Here is a 20,817-nt window from a genome sequence, read left to right as displayed (position 1 = left end):
GGAAACACCTGATGCCAAGAGGCACTGAACACGGATTTTGTAACACCCTGTTATTTTGCTAATTGCTGCTGGCTATACTTGTGCCTTTTCTACCTCACCTCTTGTTCTTTCTAAGTCAGAAAACTGAAGTTCAACTCTTTTCGATTAAATCTGTAACAGCAGCAGAGAACGGGACTCTTCCGAAGAGCAGCCTGACTTGCAGGCTGAAGAGAAGTGACTCCAGTTATTTCCAGCGATCATTATTCACCTCTGGTCATACATGGCTGTGAAAATGAGAACGTAGACTGACCTCTGGGGAAGTCTGCAGCCTGCCTGCCTCCTGCACCCTGCCCTCAGCAGTGTGCTGCCGGGGCGGCTGCTGGACACAGCTGTACCCGTGTGCCAGGCTTGAGGCCTGGCTTTGGTGTAACCCTCTCAAAACTGGGACCCAGATCCCCCCATCTCATCACCTACGAGCTGTGTTGCTTTCCAGTGCAGGTAGTTTGTAAAATTAACCTCACAGAGGGTGACCAGCAATGGAAAGAAACCCTGTAGATAGACCTGAGTCTAACAGAAACAAGCCATCCCTGTTACAGAAAACGTGGTGTGTCAGGAAATACATTATACAACTCTGCAGTGTTTTAATGTTTACTGGCTATGACAGCCTGAGATTTTTGCTAGAAACTGATTCCACCACAAAAGCAACAGATAACTTTCATCGTGCTAAATGGGACAATTAGAAAATGGTACCAATTTAAAAGAAAATGAAGTTAGTTTGTCAAAATGGCAACTACTGGAAAAGCAGCTGCTACGCAGAGAAAAGCAAGCAAGAAGCAAGCTGTGGGGATGATGAATCTGTGTATTAGAGTGAATCACACACTGAGCGTGTTCACATGCAAACTGTGGGAATAGGAACTAGTAAAGAGCGAATAAATTATGGAACGGCCTCTCCAAGAAAATGTTTCTAATCACTTAGATGGCCATGTCAGAGAAGAGCCGGACGAAAGAACTCAAAATATGTTGCAGGCAAAAATCTGCATTGGCAAGGAGTGTCTTCCAAAGAAGTGTTGTCTTTCTTAATTCCTTAGAATCTTGAGTTTTTATTATCAATTAAATATTCCTATGATTTAGACTGTATTAACAATTATTACAATAATTTAATTTAACATTAATCATCAGTGTCAGCATACTTAGTAGTATCTGCAAGAAGGGCCGGAAGGAGGACCTGGGGAACTACAGGCCTGTCAGCCTGACCTCGGTACTGGGGAAGGTTATGGAGCGGCTCATCTTGAGGGCGCTCACACGGCGGGTGCAGGACAACCAGGGGGTCAGGCCCAGCCAGTGGGTTCATGAAGGGCAGGTCCTGCTCAACCAACCTGATCTCTTTCTATGACCGGGTGACCCACCCAGTCAATGAGGGGAAGGCTGTGGATGTCATCTGCCTGGACTTCAGCAAAGCCTGTGACACCGTCTCCCACAGCGTTCCCCTAGGAAAGCTGCCAGCTCACGGCCTGGGCAGCTGCACCCCGAGCTGGGTTAGAAACTGGCCGGGTGGCCGAGCACAGAGTGGTGAGGAATGGGGTTAAACCCAGCTGGTGGCCGGTCACCAGTGGTGTCCCCCAGGGCTCAGTGTTGGGACTGGCCTTGTTTGACATCTTTATCGATGATCTGGATAAGGGGATCGAGCGCTCCCTCAGTAAGTCTGCAGATGACACTAAATTGGGTGGGAGTGTCGATCTGCTCGAGGGCAGGAAGGCTCTGCCGAGGGACCTGGACTGGCTGGATCGATGGGCTGAGGCCAGTCTATGAGGTTCAACAAGGCCAAGGGCCAGGTCCTGCACTTGGGTCACAACAACCCACGCAGCGCTACAGGCCTGAGGATGAGGGGCTGGAAAGCTGCCCGGCAGAAAAGGACCTGGGGGTGCTGGTTGACAGCCGGCTGGACATGAGCCGGCAGTGTGCCCAGGTGGCCAAGACGGCCAACAGCCTCCTGGCCTGTGTCAGCCATGGTGTGGCCAGCAGGAGCAGGGAGGTGACCGTGCCCCTGTACTGAGCACTGGTGAGGCCGCCCCTCGAACGCTGGGTGCAGTTTTGGGCCCCTCATGGCAAGAAGGACACTGAGGTGCTGGAGCGTGTCCAGAGAAGGGCAGCGAAGCTGGTGAAGGGTCTGGAGAACAGGTCTGTGAGGAGCGGCTGAGGGAACTGGGGGTGTTCAGCCTGGAGAAGAGGAGGCTGAGGGGAGACCTTATCGCTCCCTGCAGCTGCCTGAGAGGAGGTTGTAGTGAGGTGGGGTCTGTCTGTTCTCCCAAGTAACAAGAGATAGGACAAGAGGAAATGGCCTCAAGTTGCGCCAGGAGAGGTTTAGATTTGATATAAGGAAAAATTTATTTACTGAAAGAGCGGTCAGACATTGGAACAGGCTGCCCAGGGCAGTGGTGGAGTGACTGTCCCTGGAGATGTTCAAAAAACGTGTAGATTTTAGTGAACGTGGTGGTGCTGGGCTGACGGTTGGACACGACGACCTCAGAGGTCTGTTCCAACCCAACAGTTCTGTGATCTTGACTTTACGACCATCAAAACCAGCCACCCCCGGGCACACCCGGGATCACTCCACCGCCTGACGTCTCCCGGTTCACTAAAACGTACTATTGGATTCATTATCGAAATAAAATTGACCAAAACCGGCGGTTTCACGCCCACGCCCAGGCCGCCCCTCAGCTCCCGGCGGCGACGTGACGTCAGCTCCGCGCCCTTCCCGCCGCGCCGGCCCCGCGCATGCGCACAGCAGCGGCCGGCTGCTGGCGCGCCCGGGGGAGCGCCGGCCGGGCTTCTGGTGGCGGTGGCGGCGGCGGCGGCGGCGGAGGAGCAGGCGGGCGGCGGCGGCGGGCGCGCCCGGGTGGGGCTGTGCCTGCTGTGCGGGCTCCCGGCGGCCGGCAAGTCCACCCTGGCCCTCGCCCTGCGCCGCCGCCTGCCGCAGCGCCCGGGCTGGGCCTGCGCCCTCATCGACTACGACGAGCTCATCCCGCCGGAGGCCTTCGCTCGTTGCGAGCCTGCGGCGGGACCGGCGGCACCGTCCCCATTGGTCAGTGAGGCTGCTGGTCACGCCTTCCCGTTGCGCGCTCTCTGCTCTCATTGGCCAGCCGCAGCGTCGCCTCCCCGCCCCGGTGCCGGTGCCGCCGCGGCGGGGCCTGGGGAGGGCCGGGCGGCGGGCGGTGGGGGCGCGCGGGCCTTCACCTCTCCGCTTCCTCCCTCCGCAGCTGCCCCGCTGGAAGCAGAGCCGGCGGGAGCTCCTGCAGTGCCTGGAGCGCGTCCTGCGGGCGCTGCTCGGCAGGGGCCCGCTGGCAGACCCGGCCGCCGAGCCCCCGCCACCGGCCTGGGAGCGCCTCCTGGCCTGCTGCCGGCGGCAGGGGCTGCTCGCCCCCGCGGAGAGACCTGCCGGCTCTGGCAGCGACCGAGCCCCTGCAGCCGCGTCCAGGCCGCTCTACCTCATCCTGGATGACAACTTTTATTACCAGAGCATGAGATACGAGGTGTACCAGCTGGCTCGCAAGTGTAATTCCTCTCTGTTCCTACGTGCAACAACGTTTTCAGCTTTGTCAGAAGCGCAGTGCCCTATAAGTGCCCTCATGGAACATTTGTTATTCTTCGTTGCTGGGTTCCTGCAGTGTAGAGTCGTAGAATCATAGTATAGCAAGCATCAACTTAACTTTGTTACTGTATTATTACAAATTGCCATTCTTATGGGCATAATCATCTATTTAATAAATTACCTATCTTATTAAAGCCTTTCTTAGGTATGTTGATCTCAGAAATTACTACTTGAGCAGCCCTGAAGGTAAAATTGTTTGCATTCTTTTTAGGCTTGTATCCCTTTCAGGCTTAGAACTAGTGTAGAAGTTCCTCATTCATGCAAAGCCTTTCTCATGCATGTTGCTGTCAGAAATTTTTACTTCAACAGTTGATAGGTAAAATTGTCTGTTTATGTTCTTTTAGATTCCTTGAGCTTCTGCCAGTTATTCTTAGACTGTCCGCTTGAATGCTGCTTGCAGAGAAATCGGCTAAGAAGTCATCCCTTGCCTGACCAGACAATATATTTAATGGCAAGAAAAATAGAAATGCCAGATCTCAAGAAAAATGCTTGGGAACAGAACAGCCTCATTCTGAAAAGTTCTGATTGCACTTCAGAGGATAAGTATGCTCCTGGATTGGTGTCAGGGTTTTTCACTAAGTACTGTTTTCATAAACGGGTGGGTAGAAGCTTTTTGCTGTATCTAAACAGTATGTCAAAAATACTCTGTATGGTGATTTTGGGAAGGTAAGCAGTTACACACCCAATACGTGCCAGCTGTTGGGAACTCGCAGCCATCATTCTTTGCAGAGTGAACCTCAAAACTAACTGCGTTTCTAAACTGTTGTTGAAAACTTATGTAAGTCGTGTGAAACATCAAGACTGGAAATTATTTGGTGTAGTTTTAGTTGGTTTTCATCTAACTTGCTGTATAAAGATTGTTTCATTGATTACCTCATAAATTTAACTGAAAACTTGCCCTTTTTTTCTGTGGTGAGGTATCATTACAAAATGAAAGAAAAACCTTCAGTGAAACCGTTTGACTAACGTGGTTTACTCTTTTGTTTTCTTAGTGAGCAGATAATTAGTTTGCTGGCCACTGCTTTGGAGAATCCAGTGAAGCAGAACGAGGAAAACACTGAGCAAAAGGTAGCGCTGCTTGTCTTCACAGTCAGGGCTCTTTCAGGTGTTGGTGAATGGGTCAGTTATTCCCCAGTTGTATCCAGGGCACCGTGATGACCGAAACTGAGAAACAGTTACTGCATTTCTTGGTTACAAAAGCACGCATGGAAGAGTTAATCCTGTTTGAAATGGGTATTTCTGTCACCTTATTAAGTTAAACCACTGAACTACCTTTCAGAATACTGTTACATGTTTTAGAGTAGTAAAAAGATTTTGGAGGTGTCACATCACACTGAGGAGAGTAACTTCACTTCTTAACATCGCACATAGAACCATAGAATCGCAGGATGGTTTGGGTTGGAAGGGACCTTAAAGACCATCCAGTGCCACCCCCCTGCCATGGGCAGGGACACCTCCCACCAGACCAGGTTGCTCCCAGCCCCATCCAGCCTGGCCTTGAGCACTGCCAGGGAGGGGGCAGCCACAGCTTCCCTGGGCAACCTGTGCCAGTGTCTCACCACCCTCACAGTGGAGAATTTCTTCCCAATATCTAACCTAAATCTCTCCTCTTTCAGTTTGAAACTGTTACCTCTTGTCCTGTCACTGCCCTCCCTGACCAAGAGTCCCTCCCCACCTCTCCTGCAGCCCCTTTCAGCACTGGAAGGCCGCTAGAAGGTCTCCCTGGAGCCTTCTCTTCTCCAGGCTGAACAACCCCAACTCTCTCAGCCTGTCCTCACAGGGGAGCTGCTCCAGCCCCTGAGCATCTTCATGTCCCTCCTCTGGACGCGCTTGAGCAGGTCCATGTCCTTCTTGTGCTGGGGGCCCCAGAGCTGGATGCAGCACTGCAGGGGGGGTCTCACCAGAGCGGAGCAGAGGGGCAGAATCCCCTCCCTCGACCTGCTGGCCACGCTGCTCTGGATGCAGCCCAGGATGCCATTGGCTTTGTGGGCTGTGAGTGCACGTTGCTGGGTCATGGTGAGCTTCTCATCCACCAACACCCCCAGGGCCTTCTCCCCGGGGCTGCTCTCCATCCACTCATCGCCCAGGCTCTGTCTGTGCTTGGGATTGCCCCAACCCAGGGGCAGGACCTTGCACTTGGCCTTGCTGAACTTCACGAGGTTTGCAGTGGCCACCTCTGCAGCCTGACACGGTCCTCTACCTGCCCCTGGCAGCCACCCGGGCGTACAGACCTGCCTCTGAATTCAGAGGAGCAGGCGTGCGCTGCACCAGTCACTGCGTTGCTGCTAACGTGTCACTTGTTTTCAAGGAGCGCTTCAAAAGTTGATGAGAGTCTAAATCAAATGTCACATGTTTGCACATGTTCTTCCGTTCTCTTGGTCCCCCCCCGGGCAGGAGGCAGATCGAGCAATCTGTGCGGCCAGTGCTGTCCATCGGGCTGATCAGGCGTGCAGGCGCGTCATCTCCCAGACGATGAAGGACGCAAAAGGTACATGTGGCATATTCTAGGTGCCAACTGGCAACTTCGGGCTAGAGCTGTGACATTCCCTCAGGGTAAATGGTTAAGGAATCCCAACCCTGCAGGCGTGGCTGAGGCAATCGCCTTCAAGTCTGGTCAAAGTTAGTGGTAGAATGAGTCAAAGTCTGTGAATTTTGTCTTCCAGCATCAAGTTAGAAGTTCAGCTTTAATTTTCTTTTAGATAAAAACATACTCCCAGGTGAGATGAAGAGCCTGGCAGAAGAACTCAACAAACTCAAAGCAGAATTTCTGGAAGACTTGCGGCAAGGAAATGATTTGAAAAACCAAATTTGCATACCAAATCAATATTCTGATGCTGCTACAAGTGTAATTTCTTCATTCCAACATGAGGCAAACAATGTAGTTAATAAATATATTTTAAAATAATAACAAAGAGAATATTGGTGTCTTTTAAGAGTCCAGAGTGTTTAAAATGCAGTACTCTTTCAGCAGGACAGCTGAAAACACCCGAGAGATACAGCTTCCTTCACCCTCCTCTCTGGAGGGTCGGGTGTTCTGTAACTCCTCTCCCCCTATTTTGGAAGAGAAATACAGTCTAGCATACTGTGTTTGACTTTGAAGATCAAGCCATCAACCAACGAGCCTTAGATTTTATTTAAATCTCACAAATCATAGACAAATTTAGCCTTGGAGGAACATCTCGGATGGAAAGCATTAGTCCTGTTTCCACCTTCCAGCAGGACTAACTTCAAGCTGGGTCAGCTTTCTCAGAGCCTCCTCCAGCTGAGGTTTTGAAGAGCACTGTGGATGGGGACCTGCTCTGCTCTGTCAAACGGTGGCTGAGCTTTGCCAGAGAAGCCTGGGAAGGCATAAAAACAAGAAGTGAGATGGGTGGCTCTTGGCATATCTGCTTCTATCCCTGACAGACCCTGCAAAGAACCGAAACTTGAGAGCTGCTCGTACGCACCCATGTAGGATTAACTCCAGTGTCCAAAGTAACTTAAAACTTGGTGCCACCCTCAAAGTTGCTAATAACGACATTCACAGAAGTTCTCACCCTGACAACCACCTCATCATGATAAAACCTCTGATTTCAGACGTAGAAGCACTCTTGATAAGAAGGAAATAGGAGTATGAGGAAACACAGAATTTGGAAGATGACCAAATGTGCAAGATTAACAGTGGAAAGAGTAAAATTGTGGCCTAGTTCAGCACTAAAATGAAGCTTTTTCCAGTTAAGCAGACTGAAACATAAATCCTTGCTTACCCAAAAAGTAAGCTTTTCTTCCTTACCCTACCTAGACCACAGCTAGTCACGAGCAGTTCACCCGTTGAAGCACAGGCAAGTAAGAATTAACATAAGGCTTAATTAGAAAGTGTTATTTTATTCGTATCTTACAAAAGCGAAGCTTCACAACATGAACTACACTAGATATAGTCGAGTTATTTCAGAATTAACCTTCTCATCTGAAAACATTCACTACACAATAGAATTTATTTTACAACTCTTAACAGCTTTCATTTTTGCATACAAAATATGCTCTTTACACCGAAATACATATTATTACAAAGCAGGTACTTAGAAGCACATACACAAAGATTGCTCGATGAAAAATGCTTCAGCAGGAGATAAGATTTCCTGCAGCAGAACATCCATTTGCTGTAGATTTTCAAAGAAGCTTAAAATTAAGAGAAAACTTGCCAGTGAAGACTTCTAAATTACATTCCCTTCGTCAAAAAGAAACAAAAAACAAATAAGCAAACTCTCCAAACATTCTGGAACAAAACAGATAGCAACAGCTCATTGTGCCAGGAAACACCGTTGGAACATGTCTTCCAGCACTAAGTTTTATGTTAAAACGCCAATCAACATTTTGTGTCAGAATCCGCTTAATCTAAACATGCACCTGTGAAAAACAACTATTTTTCCCTATTAGCTTCATCAGTTGGTTTAAGTATTAACAGAGATAATCTACGAAGACCTTCAGTCTAATATTTGCATGTTTGTTGGAGTATTCAGTCTCAATAAGTCTGTATCAAGAGTATAAATAGTGCATATTAAAAATGTCAACAAACCTATAAAGCAATCTATTACAATAAAACCAAAACGCCCACAAAGTTAATGTTTTGCAACTACAGAACTTAACAGAGTCAAGCTACGGAAAAGCTTCACCTCATTCTCAAACTTGCCCGTTAATACAAGCTAAAATGCTGATCACCACCTTGTAATATAAGGATTTGGGTTTTTTTTTTAAAAAACAAACAACAAAACAAGATCATGTGCTGCGCTGCACATGGAGAACACTATGTGAAAAGTCCCACTAACAGAGGACTTGATCCCACAATTCTGGACAAGTATCCCTCCCGGACTCTGAGTAAGGCCTGCTTGTGCAACGGGATCATCAGGATCACACTCTAAAAGCAATTTTCCAGTATGAATTCTAGTCTTTAAATTATAGTAAAGTTACGTATAAAATTATGAAAAACTAATATGAAAATAGACCTTCCAAACCTACTCAGCAGACGGAAGGACGCGGAGTCAGGGTACTGTTTGGCACAACGGAACACACAGCATTATGTTGAAAAATTAAGACTCCACGTCCAGAGGGCGACCCTCTGTGAAAGACTAGTCAGTCAGCTGGGAGCCACCCCACAGAGCTGGCCGCAGAATCCAGGGATGGACACCAAAGCCTGCTGCTGCCCAAGAACCACCCCTCCCGCAAACAGGAGCTTCCTCACGGAAAGAAGGGAAAATATTATCATTGTTCAACAGTTCCGACACGTTCAAGCTGATTTTCTTTTCCTTAAGTACTTTGAAGCAGGAACAGTGGTATTAAGTCAGCAGTGGTAAAGTACTTCTAAACAACAATTTGCAAGGTTTGGGGTTAAGATTTTTTTTTTCCCCCATATTGAGTCCTATTATTAAGAACATGCTTTCCCCCACAACAGAGGGCCCCCTCCTAAATGAGGGCCCTTATCCAGTAAGATCATGCAGGCTTCCTCTTGCTACCAGCTACCTCTACTAGTGACCTAACTGCTCTCCTATCTAAAGTTTCATTCAGGGGCATCATGGTTCAAAAGTCATTCTTCTAAATTGCCAAATCAGGAGCTGACACACAAAAAGAAAAGCCTATAATGTTTACAGGCACCGCCAACAACAGTCCCAAGGGATCAGAAACCACATAAATGTGATGGAGGGATGGAATCTCAAACACCCGTGCGCACGGGAGTTAATCTCCCTGCTGGTACCGAGAGGGACAAAGGCTGGAGCTGCACACCAAGGAGAACGTGGCTGTTGTGGTCAGCATCATTCAGCGCTGGCAGGCGCTCCTTGAAGCGCCACCATCTCAGAAGTTGCCTTGGAGCTGCTAGAGCCTAGGAACAGATTTGCATCATCTATCAAAAGGCAAGGAAAGTGGCCTCTATAAATCACTAATGGTCCTCAACAGTAACGTCTGTTGTTCTAATATGGTATTTGAGCCAAATTTAGATTTTAGAATGTGTCAATATGCGATCGAGAGCGCACTATCATTCCTACGTTAGTCTTGGACTAGAAGAGTCATGGTACAAAACCTGTAGAGGAGCAGTAACTTCCAACTGGATTCCAGTTCAGTCAACTTTGAGTCCCTAAAATAAAGGGCTCTGTATGTTCATGCACACAGAACTGCAGGTCTGCTTACAAAATAAATGGAAAAATGGAAAATTACATTTTGTTTCACAAATCCACTGAAACGGATTCTGAACCTGAAACCAAAACCATTTTTAGGAGTGATAGTGTATTATCATTCATCTTCACCATACTGGAACTACTTCAATGGTGTATTTTTGACTTCATTACTACAAGACTGGGTGCAGCCAAGAATCCAGTTGCTCCAACTCATTAGTTAAGCACAGAAAATTCAACAGTAGGTAAGTTCGGTAGAGAGAAACGTATTTGTTTCCCAAATTTCTAATTCATTAAAAGTCAAAATTACTTCTAGAGCTAAAATTCTCAGAAGAGTGTTTTTTCCTGCATTGACCTTACACTGAAGTCATTGTAAGTTTTTCCTGTGGCTTCAGGAAGCTTTACCTCTCGTAACAATCTAAATCTGAATAAGCCCAACATTTGCTATCCAGATTCCAACTTCTGACTTGCACAACATTAATAAAATCTCCCTACTTTTAACAAAACGTATTTGCTGCCATATTCTTCTGCTGATAGTAAAAGGGGAATATATAAGGAAAGCTTTAATTTGTCTCACGTAAGACAAACTAAGGTAAAAGTGCATGTCTAAATATGGGAAACGTAACCATTCTTCACTTTTTTTTGGAACACTACAAATTCCTGCGTAGCACATTAAGAACTTTTATTAATTTTGCTAGGATGGTTTATTTAGGTTTATGTTAAAGTGCCTGTCCATTAGCCTAGGTGCATCTAAAAGAAGATGTACAGTATAAAAAGAAAACAAACATGTGCAATGGACTTCACGTACATCTTTAGTCACCATTTGCCACCTACAATCATTAATCACAATGACTTCAAACGCAGGCAGCTGGTATCCCTCTGCCTACTACAGGAACAGTTCAGAAACCCAGAATCCCTTCCCCTCACTTCTAGCACACCAGAAGAACAACGCATCTGGGGAGGTGACAAGACAATCCGACTTCCAAGTTAGCTGGAGTTTACGAGACACTAGATTATACAACTCTCAAACATCCAGGCAACCTAGTAGTTGTAGCTTGGCCCAAGATAAAACTGAAGACGTGATTTTTAATTTGTAAACCTCTGTTTATTTCTATTAGAACTTCTATTACCAAGACAGAAGTCTAACTGTGCAAATTTTAAGTATCTGTACAAATTAGTTTAAGGCAGTTAAAAATCTCACGGAATATATATTAGTTCTACAAGCTCTTTATTACGACTGCTTAAAAAGTAGCTCCTTTAAAATGACATGTAAAAACTTGGTCAGTGTAGTTTAAAATAAGGTGTCACATGTAATTTTTCTTTCGTGTAATTAGTGAGTGACAAGCTTTTAACTTTTTTCCTACCCGAGTTTCGTTCACAATAACCTGTTACCTTCTAGTTTTGTGAAGAGTTTTAAAAATAGCTGTTAAATTAGTGTTTGAGCCCTAGCATGACGAGTTTAGGCTACTCTAAGCAAAACCTATTAACCTTTGTCAGATTACAGCGAGTTTTACATCAAATTTAGTTTTTACGTTAAAGTTGCTTCCGCTTGTTTTTCCAGTTTGAAGCAGCAAAGTTTTTAAGGATAAGTATGTCTCCAAAGTAGCCACATCTGTCATTGCATTAACTTTCCGTGTTTTGTGGTTAATATATTTTGTCTTGCCTAGTAAATAGCCTGATAATTGCATCCTATGTTTCATGACACATGCTCTGCATCTACATTTGTAGACTGTTTACTGGGATGAAGTGCAAGCAACTTAAATTTAGCAACCAAAGCACGTAAATGCATTCCAATTCTTATAGCACTCTGTCAGCTTTTTTGAAAGGCTACATATAAAATAATAACCACGTCTTATACAAAATGTCTCTGGCAAGTTTTATGACAACATAGAACTAAATTTGCCTCCTTCGTCAAACTGATTAATGCGAAGACCCCTCATGGGAATGTGCAAGCTTTCCTTCAGCAAGTATGAAAAATAGACTGTAATATGTTAAAAAACTAAACGAAAGCATGTTCTCAGTCAATGCTGATTATGTTGGCCTCTTGCAAAATGGCAAGCAAAGTCATACTTATTTTTACACTTACACCCACATATGTTGCACTGAAAAGGATTTTCAAACCCATGACATCCCATGTGAATAGTATAAAGGATATTGTCCGCAAAGTACATGTCACAGTGTTGGCAGTGATGCAGAAGCTGAGGGTCCTGAACCGGAAGGGTTGGAGCTGGAGTACTTGGTTGACTGTTGCTTATGCTGGGAGTACTGGTGTGGGCGCTGCGATCACTGCTGGGACCTGCCACGGGACTATAGTTCCTCTGATTGTGTGTGGGCCGAGGATCTGGGCTGGTTGGAGATGAACCTTGAGGAATATTCGCTGACACAGCGGAAACTACTGCAGGTGCAGCAGGCTGCTGTATCATGAAAGGCTTTTCCTCTTGACAGGAAACCACGTCAGGAGAGGCTGGATTTTGGTTTTCAGGTGGCAAGCTAGATAACTGTCCGGCTAACGTAGAGAGCTGGTTTAAAGGATTATCTACCATAAGGTCTTGTGGATCTCTCGGCAATCCACTGCTCTGGGTTGTTTTTGTCATGCTCTCGTACGTTTCAGTCTGGATATTTGGGATTTCGTGAGTGAAGTCATTAAGGTAGTCTGGTTTCTGAACCACCATAGAAGGCGGACTCAAATTAATTAATGCTCTTCTGCTGTACCCCAAATTGCTGGTCTTCTTCTGCAAAACCCCCCACATTTTCTTGCTGCTTAGGGAAGACCTTGTACCCTTAATAGGCACCATTTTATGCTTGCGTCTGCGGTGGTGAGATAAGTTGCTTCTGTCGCTGCAGCGAAAGGAACACAATTCACATTTGTACGGTTTTTCACCGGTATGCGATCGCATGTGAGCTTCCAGATGGCGTTCGTAGGCTGATGCAAAGGGACACAAATGGCACCTGTGCGGCTTCTCACCTGGAAAATGAAAACAGATTATACTGCAGCATCTCATAGAGCGCTTGAAAAAGGCTTTTCATGGAACAGAAAGTAGCTAACTGGGAGCTGCTAATTAGTCCAGCTTCAGTCACTGCTAGTCTTGAGTTTAGCTCCGTATTCAGTGGAAGAGTGGAGTAAGTTTAGACCTCTCTGCCCCACCCAAGTGATAACACGTGTAAGAAGAAAACACAACCAGAATTAGCATAACAGATAACCTGACTAGGAATCGCAGCAATGATGCCAAGGACTGAATGCAATGGCGTCCGTGTGGTGCTTTTAACCAGACCCAAGCCCTACCTCACCTATAAAGCACATGAGCAGTTGGCTACAGGAATGTCTGTATCACCAAAATATGATCATCCTTAGCAGTAACTGTGTTTAAGCACTGAGGGAGGGTATCCTTTCAATATCTTCCAAACATTCCCACTTTTAAACACCCTGGAACTATTATCTAAATAACCCATGCACACATGCATCCACTCAAGAACTGAATTTTGAAAGAGGATCCTATGGCTAAAGAGCTATTAAAGAAAACAAAATCCCTGGACAGCTGTGTGCTCTCTCTCAGAGATGACAGTCAGGTATTCTCCTTTCTGACAGGTAGAATTTTGCTCTTCTATTAAGTGATATTTAGAAATACTCATATTAACACTTTTACAACGGTTGGAAAACTTTCAAACACAATTCCAGGCCAACACATTTGTAACATAATACTTTGGGACTTTCAATTTTCCTTTCATCAACTGATCTTCTAAGAGTTTTTAGATCCAGGACTGAAGTGTTAGAAATGCCTAAAGGATTTGATGCATGTTCAGGTGCTGAAACAAAACACTGTCTTATCTTCCTACCTAGAATGCCAGCTCAATTTCTAAATCGCTGTTGTGCAACTGATTCTCTTGGCACACAGCACAACAAACTCAGTGTGAGGGGGCTTCTTCTCTTCAACCTTTATGTTTTTTTGAAGCATTTTCAGGCCAATACTTCTGTTTTGTGGCTTTCAAACCCCATCCAGAACAGCTGTAAAAGCCACAGATCGAATGCAGCAAGGGCCACTATCACACTGCAAGCACTGTACAGGCCCTGTAAAAGGCACGTGACTGATGGAGAAAACCCTTCCCACGTTGAGCTCCCACAGTTTGGAATCACAACCTGGGATACTGAATAGAAGATCATGCTTTTTGCCTACATCACTGCCTCTTCAGGAGGCAAGAAAGCAATTTTTGTGCTACCTCCAAGTACCTTATTCGCACCACCTAAAACCATGATTGCTCTGTAAGCATGTGTCTGTATTCAGATACATATATGAGTAAAGAATTGCAGATTTGGTACAAGCAGCGATGTAAAAAGCCTGACAAAATCCCTGCCTTCACAAAGAACTTGTCAATCTGGTCTTAATTCGTTCTACAACTGGTTACACAGAGATAAAGATTTGCATCCCATGTTGCACACCCTTAATACAGCACAGCTGGTGAACTACTAATTATACTGCCATCAGACTCAGCATGAAGTTAATTCTACAGCACGTCGCACTTCATAATGGTTGGGTGATCATGCCCGGGTCCGGATTACTTTGGCAGATACCTTGCTGCGCTTGCGCATCATCCAGGACACGTTATCTGTTCACTTGCGTTGCTCTGAGGCCACTAGTCAGCTGTCACTTCCCTATTTTCACGCCGATTCAGTCGCTCTGAGCCTTCATAGCTGTGGTGGGTTGACCCTGGCTGGACACCAGGTGCCCACCAGAGCTGCTCTATCACTCCTCTCCTCAGATGGGCAGGGGAGAGGAAATACAATGACAGGCTCATGGACCGAAATAAGAACAGGGAGAGATCACTCAGCAGTTAACCAAGGGGTCACAGCCTCCTTCAGGCATCCACCTGCTCTGACGTGGTTCCTCCATGGGCTGCAGGTGGAGATCTGCTCCACTGTGGACCACCACGGGCTGCACGCGGACAGCCTGCCTCACCATGGTCTTCACCACACGCTGCAGGGGAATCTCTGCTCTGGTGCCTGGAGCATCTCCTCCCCCTCCCTCCTCCCTGACCTTGGTGCCTGCAGAGCTGGCGCTCTCGCATATTCTCACTCTTCTCTCTACCTGCAGTTCCACAGTTTTGTTTCCCCCCTTCTTAAATCCGTTATCCCAGAGGCGCCACCACCATCACTGATGGGCTCGGCCTTGGCCAGCGGCGGGTCCGTCCTGGAGCCGGCTGGGCTTGGCTCCATCGGACACGAGGGAAGGTTCTAGCAGCTTCTCACAGAAGCCACCCCTGCAGCCCCCCCCCCCCGCTACCAAAACCTTGCCATGCAAACCCTTTACAATAGCCCACGCAATCCATCTCTTGGCCCTTTGCCACGCTTCCCCACCATGCTTCTGAGCAAAGCTACACTCAGGTCTTGGATCTCCCTGCCTGTGAGCAAAAAAAAAAAACAACAAACCACCCCCCCCCAAGAAAACCAAACCATACCAAAAACCCCTCTCTCTTCCTTGTTCTGGAGTCCCCTATCTCTGTACAAAGAAACAAAACGGGGCTTTCTGAAGAGCCGTTAAGGTAATGGCAAAATGGTGTCGCCATCAGGACACCATGCAGCACTCTAATAAATTAAAGATAAAAAAAACGTATTGTAAAAAGGCAAAGAGGAAACTATACAGAGAAACAACAAGGCCTCTAGCAGCCTGAGGTTCTCAACGAGCCACAGTATTTTATCCACTATTGCAACTACATAAAATTTCCACTGGGAATATCTGAGAACAGCAACAGCTACACACAGAGGTAGCTCACGGTAGCACAGGAGAAGAATTTACAAGATCTCCAGAGTCTGAACCTCTGAACTCTCTGGTTTCTAGTTCACTGCCATTTTCTATCCCATTACACCTTGTCGAAATAAGCCAACACTGCAGTGCCAGTGCAAGGAGCTCCGACTTCCCAAAATACATCCTGGGAGATACTGCGTAGGAGCGACAGCTCACAGCAAAGCGAGAATCTGACTAACAATAACCGTTCCTAGAGAGCGCTACAGCTACATCCCAGTTTGCGCTGCAAGGTTTTGGTAGCAAGGGGGTTACGGCGGCAGCTTCTGTGAGAAGCTGCTAGAAGTTTCCCCTGTATCTGGTAGGAACAACGCCAGCCAACTCCTAGTTGGTGAAGAACTGCAGCCTGTGGGAAGGGCCCACACTGGAGAAGTCCATGGAGGACTGTCTCCCCTGAGAGGGACCCCACGCTGGAGCAGGGGAAGAGTGTGAGGAGTCCTGCCCCTGAGGAGGAAGGAGCAGCAGGAACAACAGTGTGATGGACTGACCACAACCTCCATTCCATGTCCCCCTGCGCTGCTCGGGGAGGAGGAGATGGAGAAATTGGGAGTGAAGCTGAGCCTGGGAAGAAGGGAGGCATGGGGGGGATAGTGTTTTAAGATTTGGTTTTATTTCTCATTACCCTTCTCTGATTTGATTGGCAATAAATTAAGGTAATTTCCCCAAGTTGAGTCTGTTCCGCCCATGACAGTAATTGCTGACTGATCTCTCCCTGTCCTATCTCAACCCACGAGCCTGTCGTTGTATTTTCTCTCCCCTGTCCAGCTGAGGAGGGGAGTGATAGAGTGGCTGGGGTGGGCGCCTCATGTCCAGCCAGGGTCAACCCACCACAACGTGCTTCCTTCAAAGTGAGTCCCAGAATGTCACCTACCCAAGATCACTGAAATGATATACTTAAAGTTTTGGGACAGTCCATACCAGACTGGAAACCTGCAAAAGCTTCCACTCTTTGCAGAATACTTTTTTTTCTTATTACTCTAGTTCACAGCCGTAAAGCCTTCTGTATCAATGTAACATACTGGGCAGGCACCAAAGTCAGACTTCACAAGGACCCTTCATTTGTTTTCTCTCATTTGCCAAAAAGTCAGAGCTGACTTCATGAACAGTTCAGGATATTCTAACCTTCACTCAGTTTTTGCTTTTCAGCTTGATAAACCCAAGAGCGGCAAGCGCTCTTAAACAAACCACAGGAAGTTTTTTTTTTAATTACTGTTATTAGTCACTTATTTGATGATGTGCCCTCACATTTGGATGTTCTACCAGCAAGAAAACTTTATTCTTATTGTTATGTTTTGTACTTCCACAGCTAGAATCCAGTCATACAAAACAGGAATATTTTCACACCTAAACAACAGAGGAAGAAACCTCTATAAATCTCCATGTAGCAGCATGTACATTTTTTCCACTTTTCTGTGTAGCAAGGAAAAGCCTCATAGTTAACGTTTAGGCCCTTCACTTTACACTGATGCTTTCATGCTGAACTTTACTCCCATATATAGTTACTTCACATTCAGCAGTTCGCAAAATCAGAATTTGCATAATTTAAATAGGTACGTGGCACACCTTTAAAAAACAGTCTATTAAAAAAACCCAAAACCAGTTCTAATTGTTAAGTAACCCTAAGAACTATCCCACTGCTGGAAGATGCTAACTCTTCACATGCAAATCATAACACTGAGTTAACACCACAACGCCTCACAGCAAAGTTCTGCGGAGTATTTCATACCTGTATGAATCCTGATATGTTCTATGAGCCGTGCTGTTCCTTTGCTGGCATAGTTGCAGTATCGACACTTTAACTTTCCATCAAATGTCCTTTCAAACCCATCCACTAACATTCCTGAGTTTTCATCCAGTGAAACTTCAACAGAAGGATGATCCAGACCATTCTGATCCCCTTCTGTCCCAGCTGTGAATAAGGCAACAGAGATGTCAATCAAGAATCAGTGCGATTCTGTCCATCACGCTGTGAGAATATGCCAAGTACTTTTTGGTTCTCTAGGCCCTTGGTCTTTAAATACGCAGAACTATGAAAACACACCCTGAAAACACACCCTGATTAAAACCGAGGCAGGTACACATCTTTGGCGATGCGAAAAGGACCATCAGAAACGCTTCCATACAACTGTAGTAGTTAGCATAATGACCTGGAATGTAAACAGTGCAGTCATCCTCACGAAAATAAAATCCAACAGCACTGAAGTTAGCTCACCTCCCTGAAGAGGCTCTGCTTCCTTGTCTCCACTAACCGATCCAGAAATCATATTTACATGGTGAGTCTGCTGGGTAAGATATTCCTGAAAATCTTTTACAAAGTCCAAAGGTTCTGGCTTCTTTTCACCCATATTCACTCCTTATGTTTACAACCTCTTGTGCCTAGAAGGACAAATATTTTCAAAACACAAGTGTCACCGAGTTGGAAGGCATTCGTAAAAATGAGTTTGTTTTGAGGTGGGTTTGTGGTTGGGGTTTTTTTGGTTTGGTTTTTTTTTTTCGGAGTTGTTGGTTTGTTTGGTTTGTTTTGTTTTTGTTTTTTTTTTTTTTTAAGTGATTACTTTTATCGTACAGCACGACTCAATGCACAAATTGACAACCATAAGAACATTATTTTTATAATTTTTGACTCATTAAAGATCACCAAACACGTATTACTGGGAAAACCATTTTCAGCAACGGTTAACATAAGGACAACAACAGATTGCATGAAGTGACATAATAATCAAAATAAATTTTTTTTTTTTTTTAAAAGGATGGTACCTGAATTTTAGTTCCCTGCTAAGTAGCAGACATGCTCCAAAACATACCCCCAACAGGTCAGATAGAAAGCACAGAGTACAGCTTCTCCACTTTCCCTGGAAGGAAAAGAAGGAAACATAGGCCCATTATTCTTCCCAATGCCCACGAGCTGCAAGAAAGAAACTTGAAAAAAGAAATATGTTTTGAAAGACAGGGCCTAACACTCTACTGCTGTAAGTTTTATCAAAAAACTACACTTCCAGCAAAAACTTTCCAAAGCCTGCATCCCCTCCTTTGCGTAGCTCACCGAAAGACACTTCTGTCTCACCGGTCACTGGAATCCGTTTCTCTGGTGAACTCGTGGCTCCAAAGACTGCCAGAAATGGGCGAGTCAGTTACGGCACCCGTCATGTCGGGAAACCAGCTGAATTGTTGCCGATTAGCAAAAATGGAAAGAAGCCTCACAGAAAGCAGCTTTTCATAGTTCTCCCCAAATTTTAGTTGCCTATACTGCATAAAAGTCTTAATCCATTTCATTATTTTGCATTGAAATAATACAAATATTCACCAGAAGGCATCAGTCATGCTTTTCTCTGGGACTGTAAGTGACGAACCTCTGGCGTCCCAATTTGCAATGAATTTGTGAAGAGAGAACTGAAGATTGGAAAGAGGGCAATGAGTCAGTCACATTATTATCCCTGCAGATCATAACCAGAAATAATTTATAATGCTACATTTTCAATAAGACTATCTTTTTGTTTTCCAGTAGCTACTAACCAAAGCACTAGGTGACCTACAGAAACTCAAGTTCAAGACTGCGTTTAAACACATTTTCCTGCATTTTCAAAGTTATTTACAAGTGTTAGTTCATTTTTGGCATCCAGACGAGCATGTTCTCTCACATCACACCTAAGTGTGCTCAACCACGATCATCACTATCACCATTCGGCTAGTTTTGAACACGTCTTTACGTATCTACTGTGCCTACCCTCTTTCAGGTGTCACCAGCCTCGTGTAGGCTTAAGTTAATTTGTGTTCCCTTTGTTGGTGTCTCCTGCAACAAAACAAAGACATCGGGATATGAACTAAAGACAGAGGAGAGAAAAACAGGACAATGTCATGTAGAGTCCTGCCCAGGCCAACTTCCACCAAATTATGAGAAGAAATAACAATTTAAGATTAAACCATCCTAAACGTTGAATGGTTCAATATGAAACAACGTTAAAGGCCGATATTTTCACAGAAGCAGCTGCATATCCCTTTGTGTAAGGCACAAAAACTTATGTGATCAATTACTTTCACAATGATAAAGAAAATTACACAAAACTTAAAAAAAATCTAATTGGGGAAAAGACATTATTTTGGTGATCAACTATATAAGACTTCCTTTCTCTACTTCAACGATTTAATTTGAAAACACTCATTTTTTTTTATGTCAGTGTAGGTAAGTTGCCACAATTTAAGCATCACCTCAAACATCTACATTTGTGTGCAGAAAAGAACCTTTTGGGTTTTTCTGCAGTACTTTTCATAGATATATGAAATCTATCTATGCCAGCAGTTCTCCTTTTTGGGGAAGAATGATACAGATCAGATGCTTGCTATGTCACTACCGCACACCAGTAAGTGCAATTCTCATTACTGGAAACCCGAGCAGACCAGCTCGTGTTTCACGCACTCCAACGCGCTGATCACAGCAGATGTTCCTCCAGCTCTGCTTGCACAGAACATTTTCTGCATCTCCTCCAGCTTTATACACCGAAGGGCTGAACGTTGGTTATTCGCTTTCTACACGGGCGCAACTGCTGGATGTAACACCAGTGATAGTGCTGGTGTGCACCGAGGTGATGGGCTGCAAAGCGCCACGGGATGTGCCAGGATTGAAGGCACTTTAAGCACTTTGCTTAAAGAATTCTGCTAAAGAAAATAACTCAGACACAGTAAAACCAGTAGTTTCACACACAGAGTACGAACTCGCAGTACAGTAATTATTGGAGAGCAAAACAATATGACTACGAGCACGTGTATGTATCCCGTTTTCTTATAAAGAATTAAGGAAAGAAAAAAAAAAAAAAAAAAGGGGGATCTCTCCATCCCAGTCTCATCTTTCCCAGGGCAAATGACTTACAATTAAAACGCATCGAAGGCGGCAGGACCCAAACCCAACCCAAGCCCCTCCTGCTCCTCCTCAAGGAGTTTTCCGCGTGGGACGGGGGAGAGGAACCGCAGCGCCGGCGGTTACCGGGCGGGCCGAGCCCCGCGACTTATCACCGGCCACGGAAAGCCGCCGGTTCCTCCGCCGCCCCTTTCCACGAACACCCCGGCGGCTCCTCCACCGACTCCCGCCGCCTTCACGCGTGGGCGGGAAACGACACGGTCACGGCAAACCTCCCCGTGAGCCTGAGTCCGCCCCACCCGCGCCTTCAAAAACGAACGGAGAAGCCGAGGGGGCCGCACCGGCTGACCCGGCCACCACCCGCTCCCGGCGGGGCAGCGCGGCTCTCCTCCGCCGCTG

General features: G+C 45.9%; 2 protein-coding genes across 2 annotated transcripts; one reads left to right on the top strand and one right to left on the bottom strand.

Annotated features, from left to right (window-relative positions):
* Positions 1 to 762: 762 nt before the first annotated feature.
* On the top strand, positions 763 to 11,377 carry PSTK (phosphoseryl-tRNA kinase). Its single transcript, XM_086466826.1, has 9 exons — positions 763 to 846; positions 1,471 to 1,548; positions 2,528 to 3,061; positions 3,237 to 3,531; positions 3,973 to 4,171; positions 4,621 to 4,696; positions 6,023 to 6,116; positions 6,328 to 6,473; positions 11,333 to 11,377. Exons 1-9 carry the CDS (start codon positions 763 to 765, stop codon positions 11,375 to 11,377), a joined length of 1,551 nt encoding a protein of 516 aa, XP_086322952.1.
* On the bottom strand, positions 9,910 to 18,438 carry IKZF5 (IKAROS family zinc finger 5). The gene is made up of 4 exons (XM_009959087.2): positions 18,324 to 18,438; positions 17,779 to 17,942; positions 17,293 to 17,475; positions 9,910 to 12,736 (listed from the first exon to the last, which is right to left on the bottom strand). The coding sequence occupies exons 2-4, from the start codon at positions 17,909 to 17,911 to the stop codon at positions 11,793 to 11,795; spliced, it is 1,260 nt and encodes a 419-aa protein (XP_009957389.1). The 5' UTR covers positions 17,912 to 17,942; positions 18,324 to 18,438; the 3' UTR covers positions 9,910 to 11,792.
* Positions 18,439 to 20,817: the final 2,379 nt, after the last annotated feature.

The sequence above is a fragment of the Leptosomus discolor genome, chromosome 6 (genome assembly GCF_034619465.1).
Source record: "Leptosomus discolor isolate bLepDis1 chromosome 6, bLepDis1.hap2, whole genome shotgun sequence".
Taxonomy (NCBI): domain Eukaryota; kingdom Metazoa; phylum Chordata; class Aves; order Leptosomiformes; family Leptosomidae; genus Leptosomus; species Leptosomus discolor.
This window is presented reverse-complemented; position numbering and strand designations above follow the sequence as displayed.